The sequence below is a fragment of the Phalangium opilio genome, unplaced genomic scaffold (genome assembly GCF_054372755.1).
Source record: "Phalangium opilio isolate 3A_F unplaced genomic scaffold, DU_Popi_V2 ptg000003l_1, whole genome shotgun sequence".
Taxonomy (NCBI): domain Eukaryota; kingdom Metazoa; phylum Arthropoda; class Arachnida; order Opiliones; family Phalangiidae; genus Phalangium; species Phalangium opilio.
The window spans coordinates 11745651-11767661 of record NW_028324145.1 but is presented as its reverse complement, the minus strand read 5'-3'; the positions used below and the strand labels follow the sequence as shown (position 1 = coordinate 11767661).

Below are 22011 nucleotides of genomic sequence, written 5' to 3'. Positions count from 1 at the left end.
GGACTTTCTCATTGTCATTGTACGAAAACGAAGAGCTGCGGGGAAAATTAGAAAGGACGTGGTGGCGAGAAAAAAAGCAAAACTGGGCTGTCAAGTTTGTTGGCACAATCCGCGGCGGCTATTTAATAATCCTGTTACGAAAAGACAGACGTCTAAATAAAATAATAAAGGGGGGAAAAAATAATAAAATATTCATATCCTTTTTCGTGGAAGTTCTTTTTAATTGGAATTCCCCAAACTGATTTGATTTCTCCTTCTCTTTATGGTTTTTCATTCCGTGGTACGTGATTGGCTAGTTTTAAAGCCTTAGTTGTGTAAGGATTTTTGTACTTCTTGGTCTGTTTGGTGACGGTTGTCATTGATATTTAGTCTATTAGAAAATTTAATGAACGTTGAACGAATTAAGTACTAACAAGAACCCATTTAGGACACGAGAACCTTATATTATATTTTGAAACTTATTAGGCACATGGGGGCTTGTATTGGTCCGTGTTCATCTTGTTTCGATGTCGTATATAACCAAGTTGACTTATATCTTTTTGGAAAAAGAAAAATGATTTAGGCATAGATTTAGTAAAAATATATATATCTATATAGTATCTCGAGACCACTATAGAGAAAGTGGTGGTGGTATAAGAAGAAGTAAGAAGAAAAAAGTAGACCCATGTTACGATCGATTGGTTTTAAGGGGCCACTCTGAATATTTCAAAAGGCTATACTATATACATGCTTGTCGAATTTTTGACGTTGCTAGCGACTTCAGTTGCGCTTACGTTTTTTAGGCGAACCACGGTACTACTTACTGTTACTCTTACTCCGTGGTCTTATAGCGTTGGTATACTTCGTGGTAAAAAGCTAGTTGGATTGGAAGACCATGCATGCAGCTTAGAACCCAGAGAGAGGGCTTTTTTTTTTTGATTTATCGATTTTGAAAATAGAGACGTTTTATTTTAGTCGTAAAAACGAGCGACCCCGAAGTAAAGGACGTACCTAAACCATATCCCAAAACTCCTAAAACTAATAGTTGACTTGCCCTAGCTGCCAAACACCGACGTTAAAATACATGTATACTTTTTTACCTATCATTAAAAAACACTTCCATCTATACTAGCATCATGATCTCTCATATAGTTTTCGCGACCAAGTTTGATGGAATGGGGAAAAGTAAAAAAAAATATATATACTTTTAACCCTGATGATATGTTGAGACGTTAAAAATTAGGCGTAAGTCCATTACGTTCCATACCGGTAGATCCTGAAGGGTTAATTACGTACTCGCGTGATACATTCATTCCAAGGTTCGCACTTTGTCTGGAATGTAAGGGAAAATGGAATACTTGAAGTGTATCTATCGGTAATTTAACAGTATGGTTGTATTACACTTGAATTCGAAACTTTGACAACAAACTAAGGCCTAGATTCGAAAGGACTTAGTACTCGGTGTCATTAATCAAGTTGTTGGTCTTTTAACTTCTTGGAGATGGGATGACGGGGTTGCTGGTCTTTAGATCTTCGTACTAGATAGGGATTCTCTGTCTGTTGAATCACTCTTGTACAGCAATGACGAATTTTCGAAGAATTTTCCTTAATCTTAGTGTCGAGAGACGAACTAAGGCCAAAGGAGGGGCCCGGGGAATTTTAAGAAAAGTCGAGAAAGAGGAAACTTCGGAAGTAACAACGTTTAGCCATTTATTAACGGGAGGGATTCTTTTCCTTTTCCTTCCGTAAATGACCTGGTGCATGCGGCCATCTTCCCTCGATGATGATAGCTAAGCCTCGGTTTTGGGGGAATAAACTAGCGAAAGAATAGTAGCTAGACCCATTTGTCTTTTACCTGGAATTAAGGGGAAGGAACGAAGGAAGACGTGCCTATCATTTTTCCTCTACTCATTCTTCAACTCGAATAATTATCACTCCATTTTGGTTATTAATGGTTCACAGTTGCTCAATCTTTGTTAAATACTCGGCTCGCGACCGGTTCGAGCGGCAAATTTTTGTCATTTTTCTTTCGACAAAACTTTGCGAATAGTTTTCAATAGACTCAAGTTGCTTTAATTTTGAAGACAGGGAGAGGAGACAGAGAGAGCTTGTCTGAAATTGTTCTTCTTACCAAATAAATATTACGCTCTGTTTCTCCATTAGCGCTATAGACGTAAATCAACTGTACATAATCACTAGCGAAATTTATTAAAGAAAACTTTGTTTATAGATAATCAATTTATAAGCTGGTAGGAATACGTGACCATCAACTTGGCATTAGCTATAATTGCAATGTTATAGCGTGAAAAAGACACTGGTACCGTCAAGGGATTGTTAAGAATGTCTAACATTGTCTCGCCAAGAATTCTCTAGTGCGTCGTTCGCTTTCTGTTAATTCGGTAGAAAATGTACCTCGCGGGAAAAAAAGGGCCCTAACCAAAGACGCGTCTCTACTTTCGCTATCTGGCGACGAGCTTAGAAAGTGAACCTTGATCAAATATGGAAGATGGAGAGACAGGGTGTGGTGTGGTGGTATGGGGGTTTATATCTAGGTGAAGAGCTTTTTTATCTCTCTCTCTACCTGTTTTCCCATCGCTATAGCCTCCGTCCGCATCATCATCCTTCGCTACTTTCTCTCTCTCTCCTACTTTCCTACTTTCCTCTATTTCTGGCATATTTTCTGCCCGTTTCTTCGCTTGACAAATAATAAATGCGTTTCTTTGGAAGAAAACCAGTTTTCCTGGAATCGCTTAGCCAAGCGGCTCTCTACGTCCCTAGACCCGAGCGAACCGGGAATGAACGCTTTTTCAGCTCTTCAGGGAGATCAAACCCGCGCCTAGCTGCTTGCCTACCCATAGCACCTGCAGTTTTTATGTCGGATCATAGCGAAGTGCAGCAGATTAAATAGTATATACAGTAGATTAAAATAAAGAAAATAGATATATTTAGGTCATCAGAAAGTGGTAAAATATATAAAACAAGTTGAAGTGTACCAGTAAGATCTGGGATAATGGGAAAGATAAGTTTTTGAATGATTAGGTCATATTACTCCGATCACGCCTTCATGGGTTGAAAGTTGAATCGTGGTAATTAGAAAAACCCTTACAGTTATCGTCCCATCTTTATTGAGTATTTCGAATTAACGCCTTTTGTTTGTACCAAGGCTTAAAGTATGATCATGAACACTTGGTCGTCTGGGGGGAACGTTGGAGAAAGAGTGCTTGCTTCTTTCTGCAACAACACGCCAATCTCTGATGGGTTTTTGTACACGTCATGCGTACGGGTTCTCTTCTACACCGCATCCCTATCTCTCTCTGTACTCGGTTCTCAGTTCTCACTCTAGCTTACTCCGCTCTCTGCTCCGTAGCTCGCGGGGATGCTGCGGGGAAGAGAATTTTCCAGGAGGATGAGGGATGCGGAAAGAGAGAGAGAAACAAGATCTAGAGAGAGTAAAAGTGTGTGCTGGGAGAGAAAAAAATAGGTTTTTACGCTTTTGGCCGGCGTCCGCGATATCCACTAGCTTTCCTAAAGAGGCTGCGGGACTCTTGGCGCTCCCAGGCACTCGCTATATACTATACTATACCCCCGAGTTAAAAACCCAATGCGCCCGAAAAAGTGCCTAATACGCGAAAAACCCTTATCCACTCTAGATACCCAGATATATATATTATGGGGGTAGAGTGTTGGAAATACATAAAGACGAAAAACTGGAACAAATATGGAAAAAAAACCAGCGCTTAAAGTAAAACCTTTCCAATGTATGAGAATTAGGGACTTATTTTACTTATTGAGATCAGTTTTTTAGGTGATAAGCGGTTCGTGGGAAAAGTGTAACTGTAATTTCACTTGAAATCTGTAATCAGGACGTATGTTTTTAACCAAGTGGTTTTGCAGTTTGCTCACAATCACGGAATAATAAACGTAACATTGCTATAGTTTAAAGATAAAATAAACCTAATGGAATATTTAGATCTATTTATAATATTATCTTGTAATTATTCAGAAAATAATATCTAAAATTCGAAATACTCCTTACTTTGAGTCGCTAGTAATTTTTCTACTCCACGTCATGAGGAACTCATGAACTCAAAACTTTTTTTATTCTATTTGGGGGAAATTGAAGGGATTTGTAAAGATAGACTAGTCTAAAGTCTTGGTATGAATAGGGGGGAAATAGGTGGATTTCTTAAAAGTCTGCGGAAAGGCCCAGCTAGGGGCCACACAAGCCCGGCTACATTATTCTCGCATCAGAGACTGTCGTTCGATATCTCAATCTAATTCGTAAAAATAAAGTTTATCTCGAGACTTTCCTCTTTCTCTCTCTCTCTCCTGAGCTCAGAGTTCTGGCTGCGCTGCTGGCCTGGTTTTATCCAGGGCTCTCCCTATATCCGTCCATCATTTTCCAGCAACCCATCCTTTGCCCCACCGCCAGCCACTATAACCCCCAAAAACCTTTTCGGAATTTTTACCGGTGCGCCCGAGTATAAAATGTTTTAAAACGAATTGAAAAATCAATAGGTTTTCTGGGGAAAACCCTAACTCTGCGTAGGAGTGAGAGCTAGAGCTAGCTTAGCTAGTCCAAGAGAAAACGGCTCTTATCAGCCGTTCCTAGCTGGGGGGACACGACTGCCGTTCTCTCATCTAATAGTTCATTCCAACCTAAGTACAGTGAAGTTAAAGTTGGTTCCCGTGTACAATCACGGAGCTTTGAGTTAAAGGGGTTTTGTTTTCAAATTTAGTCTTTACCAAGGAAACTTCCGGTAACATCCTAAATGGACATAAACTTTAGTGCAATGTTAAGTTGAAAATACGTCTCCGTAATTTTGAATCAAGCCCAGTTTGCGCTCCCAACCTCAAAAGGGGTAGAATGGTTTCTTCTCTCCCTCAAACTTTAAAATTTCTCCATCAAGGATATACCCTGGGCCTTGACGCGTACCTCGCCTCGTATTGCAAAGTAATTATGAACTAAACCCAATCCCTACTTAAGTCGGTGTACGTTGAAGACAAAGGTACGGCGCAATTATACTCGTAGTAGCTCGGGCGTAGTGCAAGATGACTCGGGTTACCAGGAGCGGAGGTTAGTGCCGGGTTTTCAAGTCGGGGAGGTGAATTTTGGAAAACGCCAAAAAGCTAGAAGCGTATAATTTCAGCGAGCGCGGGGGATAGCTAAGCCTTTGTTATGTAAAAGGTAAATATGAGTGACGTTTGGTATATATTTATGTATATATATGAAAGAAGCTCTAGGCTTTATCATTCGAAAGGGAGAAGGGGTGGGGAGGGGGGTTCCCGTTTAACACCTAGTTTGGAATCCCGGTGGCCTATTCGGAGGTCGTGTCAATTTAGCCGCGACACGAGAGAGGAGGCGCGGGGTCCCCAGCCTGACACGACCAGCCAACTTTCTACTCCGACCTTTTATAAGTTTGCCCGGTTTTGAGGCTTCAACATCGGGCGTCAGGGGCTTTGGCTCTCGTCATCCCAACCCTCTAATTATACATAGCGGGACCAGGAATGCGCAAACACTAGATAAATCCATCGATTGTGTCCGTTTTCTTTTCTCTCTCTCTCTTTCCGCCCAAAAACGTCAAGTTCGGGCAAGTTTCTATACCTATACCTACAGCGTAGACTAAAGGCTCATTCACACCTTTTCATTTCAGATCAATAACCTTTTTAGTCCATGCGATCACGAAATCGTTTCCGTATAGTCTAGACTAATTATGTTTTTGAACCAATTGGTCTAGTTTTGTTTTCCTAATCAATAACATCTGTCTAACCAGGGTTTTTTCAGCAGTTACGTTAGTTGAGTAACTGGAAACGACTAGAGTTCAAATTGACCAGCTCATTCTGTCAGTGTTCACCCAGTAACTTTGTGAAAATTGGCCTTCTTAAACAATATTTCTGTTTAAAGGTTAACCTGTGTGGTTGTGAATGGTCCTTTAGGTGGGTTTGGAAGAAGAGAGACTTTTTGAAGCAGTCTTCCCATCCCTTCTCTTTGCTGGGCGGTTGCTGTCAAATGTCGAAAAATTTTCCCGTTTGTCAGTTATTTCGTTCGTTCGTTTACTTCCTAGCTCGGGTCGCCCTCGCGCTGCACCTCGCTTCACCTCACCGTATGTGACTATTTGATCAGCCGTTTATTTCACGCGCTGCAACCTCTCCTACGTAATTTACTTCATCTTCTTCATCCCCATTCATCCATCCATCCTTCCACCCACCCATCAACTGTGCAACTGCAACGGTCATTTTAATCTCCAAAGGAAATAAAAGAGAGTATATGCCCAAATTTTTACAGAAATCTCTTTATAGGGTGACGCGAGGCTCTCCGATATGGTCTCAATTTATTTCACTTTCTTTAGTATAGCCAATATAATGCCAATGTAGGATGTTTTTAGCTTTCGGGGGTAGTATTGCTTAAGATAGTATTTTATTCGACTGAAGCAACTTTGTTGGAGAAAATCAAATAAGCGCGAAGAAGGTCGCCCAGAAAATAAGAAATATAATGGTTTACCATTTATCAAACTCCCCGTTTCTTGTCTTTCAAAATTTCGAGTTCCTTCTTCTAGTCGAAGCAAGTAGGACAAAATATTAAATCATCTTATCTCTCGAAATCGTTGCGGTAATTCTTTCGAAAGAGAACTTCTTCTATATTATACTCTGAAGTAGATTAACTCGAAGTTAAAAACAATTTCAGTTTTTGTGAATTGGTGTAAAGTAGTTCATTAGGCAAAAAAGAAACTAAATAAGTTAGACAATAGTAAAAAGAAATTTTTTTTGTACTTGACAATTTCAGATTAATCTACTTCCGTTATCTTATCCTCATCCGCAACTCCTTTTTCAAGATAAATTGACGCGATATATGCCTGTTAATCACGTTGTCGACCATATATAGTTATGGGCGAAGCCAGTTTATCCCGCTATATATACTATAGCTGCGTGGAATAAAAAAGAACATGATAGAGTATATCAATCCAGATAGGATATAGATTCTGGGACTGTTTTTCCTTCGCAATAAAAACTTATAACTGATGTAGTTTCAATCCATATAGACAATTTATATCGGGGGAAGGTGACGGCTCAATTAAACCTTTAAATTCGAAAAACCCACTGGAGTATTTATCCCCAAATCTGGAGCCTTTTATTTTATCCAAGGCACTCTGATATATACGGTATAAAGAGATCTAGGCACGCATTTACGGGGCTCTTTTGCAAAAGAGTGATGGGGCGAAAATGACGGGAAAAGGTTGGGCCCCTAAAGATAAATACTAAACTGACGAAAAGCGTAACGAAGTAACGTTCAGACAATGATAAATGGTTAAGCCTAAATAGTGAACGGGGGGGGGAGATCTTTGCTATATCGAAACTGAAATCTGTTCAGTTTCAAGCGACGAAACTTTTCTCTTTTCTCTAAAGTAGTATACTAGCAAATGCGTGGTGTACTGGGCAGTTTTAAACCACCAACATTTTAATTATTCTACTAAATTAAATGAGATTCAAAAATTACTCTAAACTACATGGGAAATTTGAGATTGGAAAGCCAGGCAATGTAAGAGAAAATACCTCTAAAATTTGTTGAAAACATTGCTCATTGGCTACAAAAAAGGTCAAGTGTTTACCACGTGATGTCGTTCAGGATCTCATAATTAATAAATTCTATATATTTGTTTATTTATTTATCCCTTTCTTTAATCTTCCCCTACAGTAAATATTGGTCGATGGATTTTTTTGAAATTAGATTTTTGATAGGAAATCAATTGCTTTATTTCGATAAAATAAGATGATCTAACGTAATTGCCTTTGACTGCGGGTCTCTAGCTCGCTGGCTTTTTTCGGACATTGAATGTAGGGGGAGGGGAGGGGGGTTATAGAAGCGGTATTGTACAAGTATATTTAGGGTGTCCCCCCATATACGATACGATACGATGAAATATATATATATATAAAAGATAGGACCCGGAAGCCGGTTCGCATTAGTCTCCAGGCGGCTATTGTGTTGGACAGGAAGTAAAACCCCACCCGCGCCGCGCGCCCATGCTCGCGTTTCGCTTATGGACTCGCACGCCCTGAAGAAAAGTCATGCTTCTCTTCCCCCCCCCACCCATCCTTCCCTCGCTTCAATGTTAAGCCTAAAGCAGGCCGGGAATAGGGGGGGGGACCCATGAGGGGCACGGTCCAGCGCCTCGCTTGCTACGTCATTCCTCTTCTTTATTTTATTTTTTGGTCATCCTTGTCAAACGATGCCCTCTTTTTTTCGTCCGTCCGTCCGTTTCATGCCGTGCTTTAATTTCACTGAAAGCAGTTTGCGAATCATCATTTTGTACGGTTTTAGATAGTTAATGAAGTGGAAGGTTTAATATCTATGGTTTCTATTTAGGAAGGGGTTAGCCCGTATCGTTCCTGTCCCCAGTTTGAAATATATTCAACTTAGTTTCGCGTATTAAGTATGATCTGTTCGAGTTTAGTCTTTGAATAGCTGATTGAGTCGTGTTTAATGCATTTATCGCGTTTGCTGAGCACTGGCACCTAAATTATGTTTTAACTTTATTAAAGGAGTCAACGCGAATTGATTATTATAATATGGAACATGTAAGGGGGGTATTAGATCATGGTTTAGGGTAACTTCCGAAGTTTTGATGAAAACTAAAAAAAAAAAAAAGATGATTAACTTGAAGCTGTGGAATAGATTGCGATATCTGTATCTTTAGGGCTTTGAAAATTTATGGGATTTCGTGACAATGTTTTAGTAAGGATTTTGTAACTTCGAATAAATTTACTTCCGATTTTTTTTTTATAATTCACGAAACAGGAGGAAACTCCAAGGGGAAGTGAGATTTTTTTTATTTCCTCGTCATATTTGACCTCATATTTTAATAGTTGGTCTTTCTACAGTAGCCTGCATGAGTTATAAGAACGGAAACTTTTTGAAAATCGTTATGAAGTGTTTCTCGTTCATCTCGCTCGCCTCGGTAATTGCTCATTTTCACTTTTTTTATTCGTTAAGTCAGTATTTTTAATATACGGACTTGACTGTTCCCCTATTACTAGCCGGGTACTCGAAACTTTTTGGGCGTTGATAGTTTTAATAGAGAGTGAGAGTCCAAAAACTGCTATTAACATTATACCCTAGTAGCTCTCCCTCCTATAGAGTTTCCCGGAAATTTAAAAGGTCAAGTTAATATTCGTTTAACCGAGATTTACTAAAACCCTCGGAACTGTTTTCTTTTTCTCTCTCTACCTACGTTATTTACCTTTCGCATTTACACGCCAAGTTCCATTAAACATAATTAAATTTATAATATTTGTATAATGAAACTGGGAATGTTTTGTGTTTATTTTTGGCTTGTGAAACATTTCCAAGGTTAAACTTGTAGGCCTATAGTTAGCTTTCAACATTGTTATGGGTTTGAATAGTTTGAACACCATTTTTAAGAGAAAACTAAACTGAACTGAAAATTAGGCAACGTATAGATAAATTTCAAGAAGTTTTGCCCCAAATTATAGACTTAAATTTAATCTTTTTCAAAGTAAAATGTGTTCAAACTTCAACGTATTAAAGAGAGAAGGAAAAAAAGCATCACCTTTTGGTTAGGCACCTGAACCTATTCTATGGAACTTTAAACTCTCTCTCGCTCTCTCAAGGGGCATACAATGGAGGCTCTTGATCCTAGGCAATAAATCACTGAGCTCCGAAAAGAGATCAAAATCTATTTCTTTGGCCGAAAATGTATATACGTAGCTATAGCCAGCAAAGAGAAAAAACCCTTTTAAAACCATTAAGAACATTTCATATTTTTCTATATAAGCGGATATCGTGCCAGCTCCAACCCAGGTCGCCGCCGTATATGTATGTATGTATGCCCTTTACGCTTGCTCTCGCTACAGTAACTCTTATAACCCTATACGTTTTATACCGATCGTATATCATATATATATCATAATGGATTTATACAGCAGAATCGAGAGAAATGTGTACGAAAAATAATAATACCTAATAGTATCCTCGATTACCCTTGCCCCCTCAAGCATTCATTTCGCTTTAGGATGTAGATCAATTCAGTTCTCTGTATATCATTCAACTAAAAACTTCCCAGATATCCTTGAAATAGGACAGGATTAGGCCAGGGTACAACTATAGTATTTTTCTAAAGCTTGAAACAATTAAATTTTAAATTACAGCACATTTTATCCAGCTCTTCAGAAACCTTAGTTATAAACGAAAACGCATGCAGCCAAAAATATTTAGAACATATATCACAGAGTATTTTCCTTATTGTACCATAACCATATAACACACTGTGTAAGTATAGGAATACTCAAAATCCCTATAGGTTATGTTTGAAAGCTTCGTCTTAGTTTACTTTTCTGTTTATAGCAATGAGACTAAGGGTGGGTACGTAAGCTTGATGTAGTAAAGAGTATATTCCACGGGAGTTCCCAAAGTTTTACGAATTGGAACAATGTATAAGCGGGGAAAGTACGTACGTACGTTTCGGGTTCTCTCGCTTGGCTAGCAGGCTGGTGGGCGGGTATGGAAAAGCGCTAAAAGCTAATTAGCGCCCCTCTCATTCTCTTTTGGCCCGCGTTGCCCCGGAGAGCACCCCAGCTCGCGGCGGCCTTGATTAGAGAGAGAGAGACGAAAGAGAAAGATGGCCAAGGCATGCACGCAGCTATAGCTAGATGTTAGGGTGGGGGCGAGGGCCCGAGGCACGCTCTATATACATACCCCTAGAAGCCAAAAGCCGGGTTTCCTCTCCGGCCGCCTTTAGCCTCCGTGGCAGGCAAGGCAAGCGCTTGAGCTGCACCAGTCACGCGTCTCTCACCCCATTTTCATTCTTTTACATTGTGAATGCCTAATTAAGCGAATACTGAAACGATTAGCGCGCGCGCAACTTTTATTTTAGGATCTCGCGCGCGCCGCCGGAATCGAGCGCGAGCTTTGCCTGATTATGAAATCTGTATAAACGAGCGGCATTCCTTTTATTTTCCCGCCAATTCTACTTCCTTTTTCCTTCCTATACCATTGTAGACCCGCGTGCGCGTGCGCTCTCTCGCGCCTTTTTCCCGCGCAGACCGACCTCGTGACATTGAGAAATAAGTTCAATTTCATTAAAACAAATAATTTAAATAACACTTATTGACGTCGTTCCTTCTTTCAAGGACAATTTACGGAGTTAAATATATCAAAATTGAAATGTTTTCTAGAAATAGCTAGTGTGGTTTATTTTTTACTGTTTTTTTTTATTTAAAGAAGTAGGTTTTTAGCAAATGTTTTTGTTTTCCAAAGATAAATATAATTTTAAACTATAAACATACCCGGCCAGTAGAAAGAACTAAACTACCAAGGGTTGCCAAAAATATTTGCGCGAGAAATTCCTCGGGTTATTTTGCTTTCAGTGTTTATTTAATTTTCCAAACTGTAGCATAAATGATGAATCAGTTGACAATTGCTAAAAATAGGCCAAACTTTACACTTGCTCCGAAGGCTGCGAAGCTATAATGTATTTAGATAAAAATTTCTTAACTCCGTTTGTAAGAAAAACAAAGATGAAGTATATTAAAAATTAATATAGGTAACTTTTTCCCCGAAATTTAGTTAGTTAGGTTTATGAATATATTTATTTATGTTTAAGGAAAGTGGAATTTCGTAAAACATTTCTATTCTATCTTGTTCTAGTTCTTGAAATGAATTTTTATTTTTAAATAATTATATTAATTTAATGATGTCAAACTGATACTCTGTTTGCGTATTGAGGAAGAAATATTTCATTTAAGTCTTAACACAGAAATATTCCTCGTCTGGGTGAATAATATGAATTTTCTAGAAAAATTTAAGTCAGTACGAGAGTTGCTAAGTCGATGGTGGCTCTATTGTAATATTAATAAACGTTGATTACCGGAATTCATTGCAATAAAAAAATCCTAATCGTATACATCACGACGAACGTTTATTTTCTATGAATAAAACGCGTCTCAATGGGCACAACCATCAACCTATCAATTTTCACAAGCCGATATGTCTTGAGAAACTGGTGTATGTTTTTCCTAGTGCCGTGTAGCTTCGTAATAATAATAAGCTTAATGGTTATTTTACGTCAACCTTGGCTATATACAAAAGGAGTTGCATTATACATGAAAGAGATGTTTCCAGTTTAAAACGATTAGGGGTTCAAAGTTCCATGTTATTACTACTACCACTACTACTGGCGGGTAATTTATCGTACGCGCTTAATGTGAACATTTTAATGGAACTCAACTTATTAATGTCTTTAAATTATACGAAACATTTAAGGTTACAATGTTTCCAAACGACGAAACAGTACCCTAAGTAATTAAAGAACCATTATTGGTTTTATTTTAATAAGGTTTGAATTCTTAATCATTGCATTGGAGAACCCAATGAGTTTAATAATAATAAACACACCACGTGACCCAAATGTATTTATTCAGGGTCGACTTCGTTTACTTCACTTTACCGCTTTCTAAGTAGTTATATATTGAAAAAATCTATTAATTTCAAAACCTTTCTCGAGATTTAATTAAAAAATAAATATTCCTCCACCACCCAAGCTAGATTTTTCTTTTAAACTGATTTTTTTCTTAAAACAAAAGGTGGCAGGGCACTTATTTGAACTTTCTTCCTATGCCTCTTTCTTTTCTTTTCTAATCTCCCGTTCTATTATTCGTCGGACGTGTTTGGCTGCTAGATGGGAGTTTTCGCTGGAAAATAATCTCGGTGCATGCGTGCCAACCATATTTTAAAACTGCCGCTCCATATAGACCCACATCCGAAGTAGATTAATACGAAGTTATAGTAACTTGCTTCCCCCAAAAACCTAACTGATCTCTCCGGAAGTAAAAGGAAGTAAATCTAATAAATCCGGAAGTTGGTATTCCATTTCAATCAAAAACTGAGCGCGAAGGAGTTGGTAACTTCGGTTTAATCCACTTTTCCTTTTACCCTTTCTGACGTCTTTGAAATTCAACTATCGAATTTCGCCGAGACTGAAATAGGATCTAGGGAAAAAGGAATCGTGAACAAATTTCAGGCTGCAGCTTTAATGACAAGATAAGAATCAATTTCTACTAGTTTCGCCCCCCCCCCATCTTATTTTTTTTCTTCTTCTTCAATCCCGTTCACCCTAATTGAATGAATAACGCCAAAGGTATCACGCTGTACATTAAAGTCAACCCTTAACACTAGCTAAGCTTTAACCGTATTCCCTATTAAAACGTGGATGAAACTAGCTATCCCATCCCTCCACTCAGAGTTTCGTTTCTCCATGCTTTCTTTCTTTGCTTTTCTATTGATCCGGTATAAGAAATTCCGTCACCCTTGTCTCTTGTCCCAAACAAACTGTACTTTTTAAAAGAGCGTTTCTAGTATTCTATTTACTGTAAACCGATTTAGGGTATTACTACTTTTTTTCTACTACTTCCCACTACATTCCTTTTTTTAAGGAGAAAACTTGTTTTTCCTCGCAATCTCGACTGTTGTGTGTTTCAAAGTGTCAAGGGAACTTTAACGCCTAAATCCTGATTATTCAATGAAGATTCTTTCTTTCTTTTTCTTTTTTCTTAACTCGCTTTCTTAAATTTTTGTAAGAAATTTCGCTCTTTAATTTATGGGGTAATTTAACACTTTTTTTAACTCGTTTGATTTGAATTAAAAAAAGAAAAAATATTATTTTGTAATCTTCCAAAAAACTTCGCGAGACACGTTTTAAATTTTAAATTGCTTCTGAACTTTTCCTTTTCAAGTCTGAAGTAACTTTGTTTTTTAATGAAAGGAGATTTATTTAGAAAATATTTAATTTCATCATCAAAGTGGTAGTCGCGTCATGAAATTTTAATCCTAGGGGAAGATTATAAATAATTTAAACTATAATAATCGCTCTTGTTCTGAGAATTTAACGAAAATTCATTTTAATGGGAATAATTTTAGCAATTTAACTTGCTTAAACGTATCATCTTTACCGCGACTTCTTAGTAAATATACACGTACATCTTCAAAACCGTATTTTCAAAATTAATATTTAAATTTTTGAGCTTTATACGGCAAGTTAAGTAACGGATAGGGATTATCAATTATTCTACCGAGACTTTGTAAGGTTTACTTCGTCAGTTGGAACGTTAAACCGCGGTCTAAAGGAGTCTCTTTAATATTTAAAAGAAAAGCTTTTACGTTAATTGAAATTGCATTTCGAGAGAATTCTAAAAGTTCACTCTGAATTTTAGGAAAGTCTAGGTAACGTTTCATTCAATTCTATTGGGGAAGCTAAAGTAAGTTTCCGCTGTTGAATCCCTTTGCAAATTAAAATAACCAAACGGTGTACGTGAATTAACCATATACTCAATCTGATGATCTGATGAAACGTAATTTATTATTCGCGAGTTGTTGCTTGTTCATTTTCGTTATTAAATTACATTTTAATTTCGGAATATAGCACGTATATCCGCTGCAGTCGCTCAAACGTTTCCTTTGGTGTCACCTAAGCCACTCAAACACTACATTTACCGTTTCCTAACTCGACACCGTTTAGTATACTTTTCCAACTCGAAATAACTTTGCAATGAAAAAGCCAAATGACACCGTGTTTTGGACAGTTTTGCAATGTTTCTCGAGATTACATTTTTATCTCTCGTGCCTATACAAGAATCATTATTTTGATTTGCGCTCAAGTCTCAAAGTTTGATACGTTTTTTGGCAAAATATTTCCAACCATTACTCGTGCCCGGTTTCAAATCCCAATTGTTCGAGAGAACGTTAAAAAATCATTAATATAGGCACAAATATCTCGCTTAATGGACAAAAACTTGAAATAAAAAATATTAGGGCGCCTTGGTAGTGACATTTGGCGTGTTTTAACGCTGTTAGAAAGACAGATTTTTTCATGGTCTCCAGAATGATTAGGTTTATAGTTACAAGGTTTCCATATTCAAGAAATAATTTAACTGATTCACGCTATAATATTCTTTACCGGTTTTCGAAAGCTGGTGTCAGTGAAGAAAATCAATGATTTATTTACCTTTTTGAAACTTTTCGTAATCTCCCCTGGATAGATAAGTCCTTGAGGTTTCAATTAGTTTCTTATACTAACTGAGATGTTTTGTAATTTGAATGTTTATTTCGCATTACCATATGACCTTCTTGAAGGCTAATTTCTAACAAGCTTAGAATTTACTGAAAGGTCTCCTAAATTTAACAAAATACCGCAGTAATGCCGCGTGAGTTTTTGTAATCTTTTAAGCTAAGTACTTAAAAATAACTTCTTGTTTTTATTAAATTGTGTCTGTAACGTGTCATTAATTAACTTAATTATTGAAGTTTAAATTACGAATAAGTTTCGAAATTATAGTTAACGCCTTTTCGTTCCTCCATGTGGTGAAATATAATTTGCAAACAAAGAAAATACCAAGGGTTTTTTTTTAGTAAATTCCATCGCACTTTTGAATTTAGTGTGGCTCGAACTAGTCTTTAGCCAGCGAGTGCCTGCAGTCCGTTATGTCGGTCATTTTATCCGTAGGCCTTTGCGATAGTTGAAATTGTTGTTAGTCATAGCTTGGCCCTTTCTATTAAGGCCTATCTTTATTTTTGTGTAACGGGCTGTTGACTTCCTTATGATTGATGGTCTTCACCGCCATCCAGCGCCTCCACCATGGAGTTCAGCCAGAGCGGGAGACTAAAGTATCGACAAAAACGATTCCAGGGCGACCATTACCTCTCTCTCCTCTCATTCTTTCCTCTTCTCTCTCTCTCACACCTCTTTTCCTTTTCTTATATTAAAACTAACAAGATCCACAAGCCACAGTTATAAACCCCCTAGGCCTAAAAAAAAGTACAATATTTTCATCCGTACGATGGCGCCCCCTCTCCGAATAACACGCGCAACTGGCCACGCCTTTTGCGCTACAATATCAATTTTAATTTTATTTTATTTCATCGGGTTTGCCAAAACAGTGTAAATAGTTTTATGACACTTCCGTGTGCGTGAATTTAACGCGCTGACGTTTGTCAGTATAGCCTGATGTTTACACCTATAATAGGAAAATGTTAGCAATGGGAGGTGTTTTCGTAATTGAAGTTGAATGTATTCCTATACTTTTTATTTTTAATTGTCAACATTTGGTTAATACAGCCAGCCTAAGTTTCCGTAGTAATAGACTCGGAAACGACTTGATTATTCTAAAGGGTTTAAAAATAAAATTCCTCGAACCATTTTTTGGTTTATTGAAGTGTCTCGAGTTAAAAAAAAAAGATAATTTACTTGGAAAAATAAATTATATTTTAATCAAAGGAAGGTTTGAGCGCCTCTAGCGTCCGACCAACGCTAGTGGCTTCTATTTTTCCATTAATTAGAATTCCAACTAAGCGCGGCTTTTCCGCTTCGTTTTTGACGCGAGCTCTTTTATAGGACAAGGGCAGGGGGGAGGGGTATCCCGCCGCAAATGTATGAAAGACTATCCTTTGTTTCTGACCGACGCCACAACCCAAAAGCCATCTTGGGCCCCGACAAAAATCTATGTAGATCGCGCGACTCTAGACTTTTATTCTTGTATTATTTTATAACATTAGCTCGCTTTGTTATATAGCGATAACCTTCGAGGGCAAAGAGGAAGTATCGCTCTTATTACAACGCCTAATCTCTTATAGACCTTTTTTATTTAATACACGAGCTATCTCGCTCGTAACTTTGATTCTTTAGATTTATTGAAAAATTTACTACCGCATTGCTTGCTTGGGAAAGAAAGCTCCCATTTTACAGAACTTTCTAAAGACATTCGGCATTTTAGATACGGTTCTCTACATCTACCACTCTTATTTTCTGTTAGGTTTTTTTTCTCTTCTCTCAGTTTCTTCGGTACAAGTTTCGCCGCGTGTAGTTTATTGTCTTTTACAAACATTTTGAAACAAACAAGGGCCTTTCTTTATTCGTCTTTTTATTTATTCTCCGTGTTTTTCTTGTTGTTTGTTGCAGGCTAATGACGATCATGACTCGGGTACCGAATCGGACGACGAAAGTGCCAACATTGAAGAATTACAGAAATGTAAGTCTCCTTCTTTCTTTCTTTCTTTCTTTCTTCTTGTACCAAAGAAGTCCATTTCTCGAAATAAAACGCCTTTGACATTTAATTCGTAATGTAATACGAATTAAAATGTAGAGGATTGTTTTAACTTCGAGTAATGGATGTCTGACTGTACCGTTATAGAAATTTTAGTATTTGTTCTTGAATCGTTAGAAATCATCGTAAGAATCAAGGACATAATTTCTTGAAATGTTTTCCGAGTGTTTTTGTTTTTTTTTTTTACAAATGGTTTCTTTTAGAGAAATAGAATGCCGGTATTTTTACGCGTAATTAGCGTAGAATGCAGGGAGCGCTGCGGCAAAATTCAAACTAAACTCAAAATGAAGTTGGTTTTGATCCATTACCTCAAAACATATTTGCTTTCGTTTTGTTATATCGTGTATTGTATATTTAGCTTAATCAATTCTATACTTATCGTTAAACCCGCCAAGAGTAAATCAAAGAGAAGTATACAGTACAAAATTACATGATCCGTGAATTGAGTTTCTCTGGGCAGCGAAACATTTTGGGAGAGATTACCTACTTACTTCTTGATTTCATTTTATACTATCCATTTATTTGTCGCCCCAAATCTAAATGATATCTATCTGAATATTTTACACGTATGCGTCCTTGGGTATACAACATTATGCACCGCGATATGACGGTGTACTGTGCCCCCGTGCGATTTTAAATTGCATTTTCAGACTGCGTTATAGACCTAGTATATATCGGAATATGTATTTTTGGACACTTGATGGTACCGAGCACGATATATAGTAGGAATCCCGCCCCTCAACTTAATAGCTTGTTTTTTACCAAGGAACTACACGGTATGGACTAGCATTAGCATGTTCAGCAGGTAGTCGTACCTGTATTTCTGTACTGAAATGGGTTGGTATACTGTACACGAATTTCTGATAGATTTAGCCTCGTATATCCTACAAAATCGTGCCTTCCACGTACTCACGCGCTTGAATTACGAATTTATACGGAAAAGGGTGCCGGTTGCGTAATTAGCTAGAAATCGTCGTTATATTTTTTTCGAAACTGAGTCAAATATTTATATATTACTTCACTAGTTTTGTCGTGAACTTTGAACTAGTGTATATTAAATGTCAAAAGTTGTATTAGTTTTATTTTAGTAGATTTTTTTGACTTTTGTAGACGGTTTTGTTATCCAGGTACGATCATAAGTTCATAAGATATGCTCCATACATAAGTTTGTAAATTCTGGTTACAAACTGGAGCTTGTCATGAAGTGAGGGAAGTAGGTCATAGATTCAGGGTAAAGCGAAGACGCCTGATGAGGCGCAGTTAGGCTTAGTAATGCAGATTAAATTGGAAGATGGACTGCAAAATTAACCGCCGAGTGTAGTTAAGCAATTCTCGTTTGTCGTTCTGCTAGAACTAGCTCGAGCTGTAAGTCTCTAGCATTACGAAGTATAGGTAGTGTCATACTTATGGAACATATCTTATGGTACGATTTTGTAATGAATGAATTTAATTACTGGAAGGTTTCTTTCGTGATATGTAGTGTCGTGTAAAGACAGACTCGACAGTAGGCCAATATATAGGTCAAGCAATTAATCTCGGTAACAAGTACCTTAAATTAAATTTTGAAAACTAGATTTCTAAGAGTGTCGGGGATTTTACCTAAATTGCGAGTGACCACAGCTCGGATGTTTTTCTTGTACGAGTATTTAAGAAAGAGAGACCTTCGGATTGGGAAAGAAAGTTTCTTCTTTCATTAAACCCGCTGCGGCAGCTTCTCTCTCTTGGGTTCAGGTTGGGGGCATTGAGCCAGCCAGGTTGGGGTGCGTGAGGGCTTTTGGCACGTTTTGGAATTAATATTTGTGGAAAGATGATGTACCGGTACGCTCTCTCGGCTTTAAAGTTTGCGGTGAGATATCGTGCTCTCTCTCTCTCTCTCTCTCTCTCTCTCTCTCTCTCGTGGCGTTGGTGGTAGTGGTAGTGGGTACCCGGGGGGGGGGGGAGTTAGGGGGTGATCTCTCTTCGCTAATGTTTGCCGGCCATCGAAATCGAGCAGCTGGGACGGAAATTAGTTTCGCTCGTCCCCAATTTTTCTCGCTTTAAAAAAAAAAATCAATTTTTCGAGCTAAGACCCACGCGACCGAAAAGAACCGACCGAGGACGCCGGGTTCGAAACTCGTGCGCTGCCTGTGTCGTATGCAGTATTCCCTCGGTCATTGTCGCGTTCGCCCTTCAATGTTCTTCCATTCAAGTGAAACGTCATTCCCCGCATCGCATCACGCTTCCGCTTTATTATATTTCTTTTTTTTTTAGTACCAGAGTCATCTTTTCTTACGCCCCACGTTTTAATCGCGATAAATGTGTAGTATAGGAAAAAAATCCTCTTAAATTTACCCCCCTTGGTTTTGTCTTCATGTTGGATGGTGTCAAAGAAGCGTCCATGGTTCATGCATGGCATGGACAAAGTAATACTGAAGGACCGATGGTAGAGGGAGAAAGTTGAAAAATACTTGTTAATTCGCCTTCTAGCGGCAGATAGTGGGGGCATATGGGGGGAATCAACGTTCTAAAGAGGGAAGCAGGAAACGTCTTAGTTTGTCTAGATGGCGTTAGCTTTTTCCGGGATTTGACTCAGCATTTTTCATAACCCCCATCCATTTTGGGGCTGAAAGGGGGAAGTAAGCTTAACATTGGTTGTTTGGGGGCTCTATGGGCTGCCGTCGGTCCTTCAGTATTGCTTTGTCTATGGTTCATGACGCTTTGACTATAACTGAACAGTTGACGCAAAAATTGGTTTCATTTTAAAAATTTCATGGCTATCTGTGCATGGGAACTTAGATAATATCACCTAAATCAAAGCAGCATTCCATTACATTCCTAATTTCAATCTCCGCTATTTTATACTAAATTCGGAAATCGATTCCCTTTTCCCGATTTAGCAGTAGTGTCTATCGAATTAGGCCTAGATGCGTATTAGGTTTGTCGATGCGCGGCGTACAAAGCCTACTTTTGTCTCCCGACACGGGCGAGGTGAACGCGGGTCTTACACGTATCCTCCTCATTCTCTGGCGCAGCAACCTAACCATCATTGGGGTAAAATGGATCGTTAAGATGTGTAGATTCTCTAGATCCTTGTTGTAATTCGGCCGTTGAAGTTCCTTTCTTCTTCTTCTTTTGCCGCGCCGCGAGTAAAACTAATCGTCCGACGAATTTGCGAAACAACTTTTCTAGCACGTGCGAAAATCGATATCGGCGAGTGAATTCGTCATTCAATCATTCCCCGGGCGCCACCTTCCCCCCTTTCCCCTCCCCCCTACACCCTCGCCGCCCGCCAATGCCATCCACCCCGAAGAGGACTATTCCTTCTTTTCTTTTCCCGTAAAGCAAACTATAGGTAGATACTACCAAATTTCGTCGAAGTGACCCGAGTACCTTTCTCGTTCTGTAGGCCTATATGACCAGTACCGCGTCTTCCCTGGCTTCCTTTCTGCGATTGGTTTTAGTTCTCTTTAGTCCCAGATTTAAATATACCGTTTTATCCATCGGGTTCGGGGAAAGGTTCTCAATTTCAAGTTAGTACTTATGGCCGCGCCACTTCGTCTGAAAATGGAATTGATCACTTGGATGTGTTGGAAGCCTTACCCCTCGGTAGTTGTTCTTCTCCTTTCGGCGTCGCTCACCTCGATCTCTCATCACTCTTCCTCTCGCTCTCTCTGCAGAGAGAGAGACCTTTTAAGGCGTGGGCCCCCGTTACTAGTCAGCCAGGCAAGTAGGATATAAGGCAACCCCAATCTATAACATTCTGGTATAAGCCGCTTCGAGTAGAGTTGAAGGGCGCAAAAAAGGAAATTAGCATACGTTTCTTTCTCACTCTGGATAGGAAAAGAAGAAAAAAAGAGAAGCCTTCTTCGTTGGTTCGACGGATAAGGGGTTCACCCTCTCTCTCTCTCTCTCTCTCTCTCTCTCCGAATCTCGAAAAACTTTATATAAGATATACTCTTTATTATAAGTCACGAACTGCGCTTTTTCCAACAAAAAAAAAAGGGCTAAGAAGTTTCCATTCGGAATCATCCATCTTTCCAAAGAGCGGTTCTTCCCCTTCCAATTCATCCCACTCCAAGTTTACCACGAGCTTCCCGCCATGGTAGTCCTCCAAACTGTAAAGATTATTTTTTGAACCTTAGACAAAATATACGTGGCAAGTGCATTAACCATCGTTGAAATGTTGCTTCTAAAACTATACTCATAATTCGAAGGGTGCTGGTGAAATTTTATTTGTAGGCCTACAATATATCTTTGAAGCGGGATTAGTCTTATCAACTTGGGGTATATTGTGGTTGGGACGAACCGTACCTTTTCTATCTCTCTTTAGCCGTCGAGTCTTAACGCCAAACGCCTTCTTTCGCAGCCAGCGAAGCCTTCATTTTCATTAATGTTTATGTAGCCCAATATCTTCTTTTTGTTTCCTTACCCACCACCCCGCTCTTGTACCGAGACAAAGATACCAGTAAACCACTCGATGTATCAAAAAGTGACCTTATCTCTTCGAGACTTTTACTTCTTTCTATGGCGGCGATCGAGTCCCGTTCAGATTTGACTGGAACCGGTGGTCAGTGGTCACAGTTGGAACATAAGACAATCACGAACCGCTGTTTACCGCCAGCAAGGGACTTCTGTTTGAATAGAATGTTAATTATAATTTGAAAAGTCGTTGTTCGAAAATTACGAGGATGGTTGTATAATCGTCGGACTTAACCGGTTCTTGGGTGTTGTTTCGTTCTTTTTTTCCACTTTTTCTTAAGACACGTCATTTTATCATACATCTATTGGAAAACCTTAGAACTCGATGAACAAGACGTAATTATTTTTTACGACCAAAACGTATCGCCCGTGTACTAACGTAATTTCGTGACTTCATACTTTTCATATTTTCCTCTTTCTTTCGAAAACACGTAACGTAATAATTTAACCATTAAATGCTTC

The 22011-nt window shown here is 38.6% G+C and overlaps 1 protein-coding gene and 1 long non-coding RNA gene across 25 annotated transcripts in view; one reads left to right on the top strand and one right to left on the bottom strand.

The window, feature by feature from the left end:
• Reph (Regulator of eph expression) overlaps positions 1-22011 on the top strand; it is a 312486-nt gene that overhangs the window by 234574 nt on the left and 55901 nt on the right. For all 11 annotated transcript variants that reach the window (XM_089841064.1, XM_089841128.1, XM_089841098.1 and 8 more), the window contains one exon: positions 16947-17016. In XM_089841064.1, the coding sequence (XP_089697190.1) occupies positions 16947-17016 (70 nt within the window). The remainder of the gene's footprint in view (positions 1-16946; positions 17017-22011) is intronic.
• The window catches only part of LOC149717868 (uncharacterized), a 48792-nt gene continuing 47107 nt past the window's right edge, over positions 20327-22011 (bottom strand). For 12 of the 14 annotated variants that reach the window (XR_016368098.1, XR_016368082.1, XR_016368086.1 and 9 more), the window contains 2 exons: positions 21785-21967; positions 20327-21701 (listed from right to left, as the gene is read on the bottom strand). This is a non-coding gene — a long non-coding RNA (uncharacterized LOC149717868). The remainder of the gene's footprint in view (positions 21702-21784; positions 21968-22011) is intronic. The other 2 variants (XR_016368092.1, XR_016368099.1) reach the window with 2 other exon arrangements.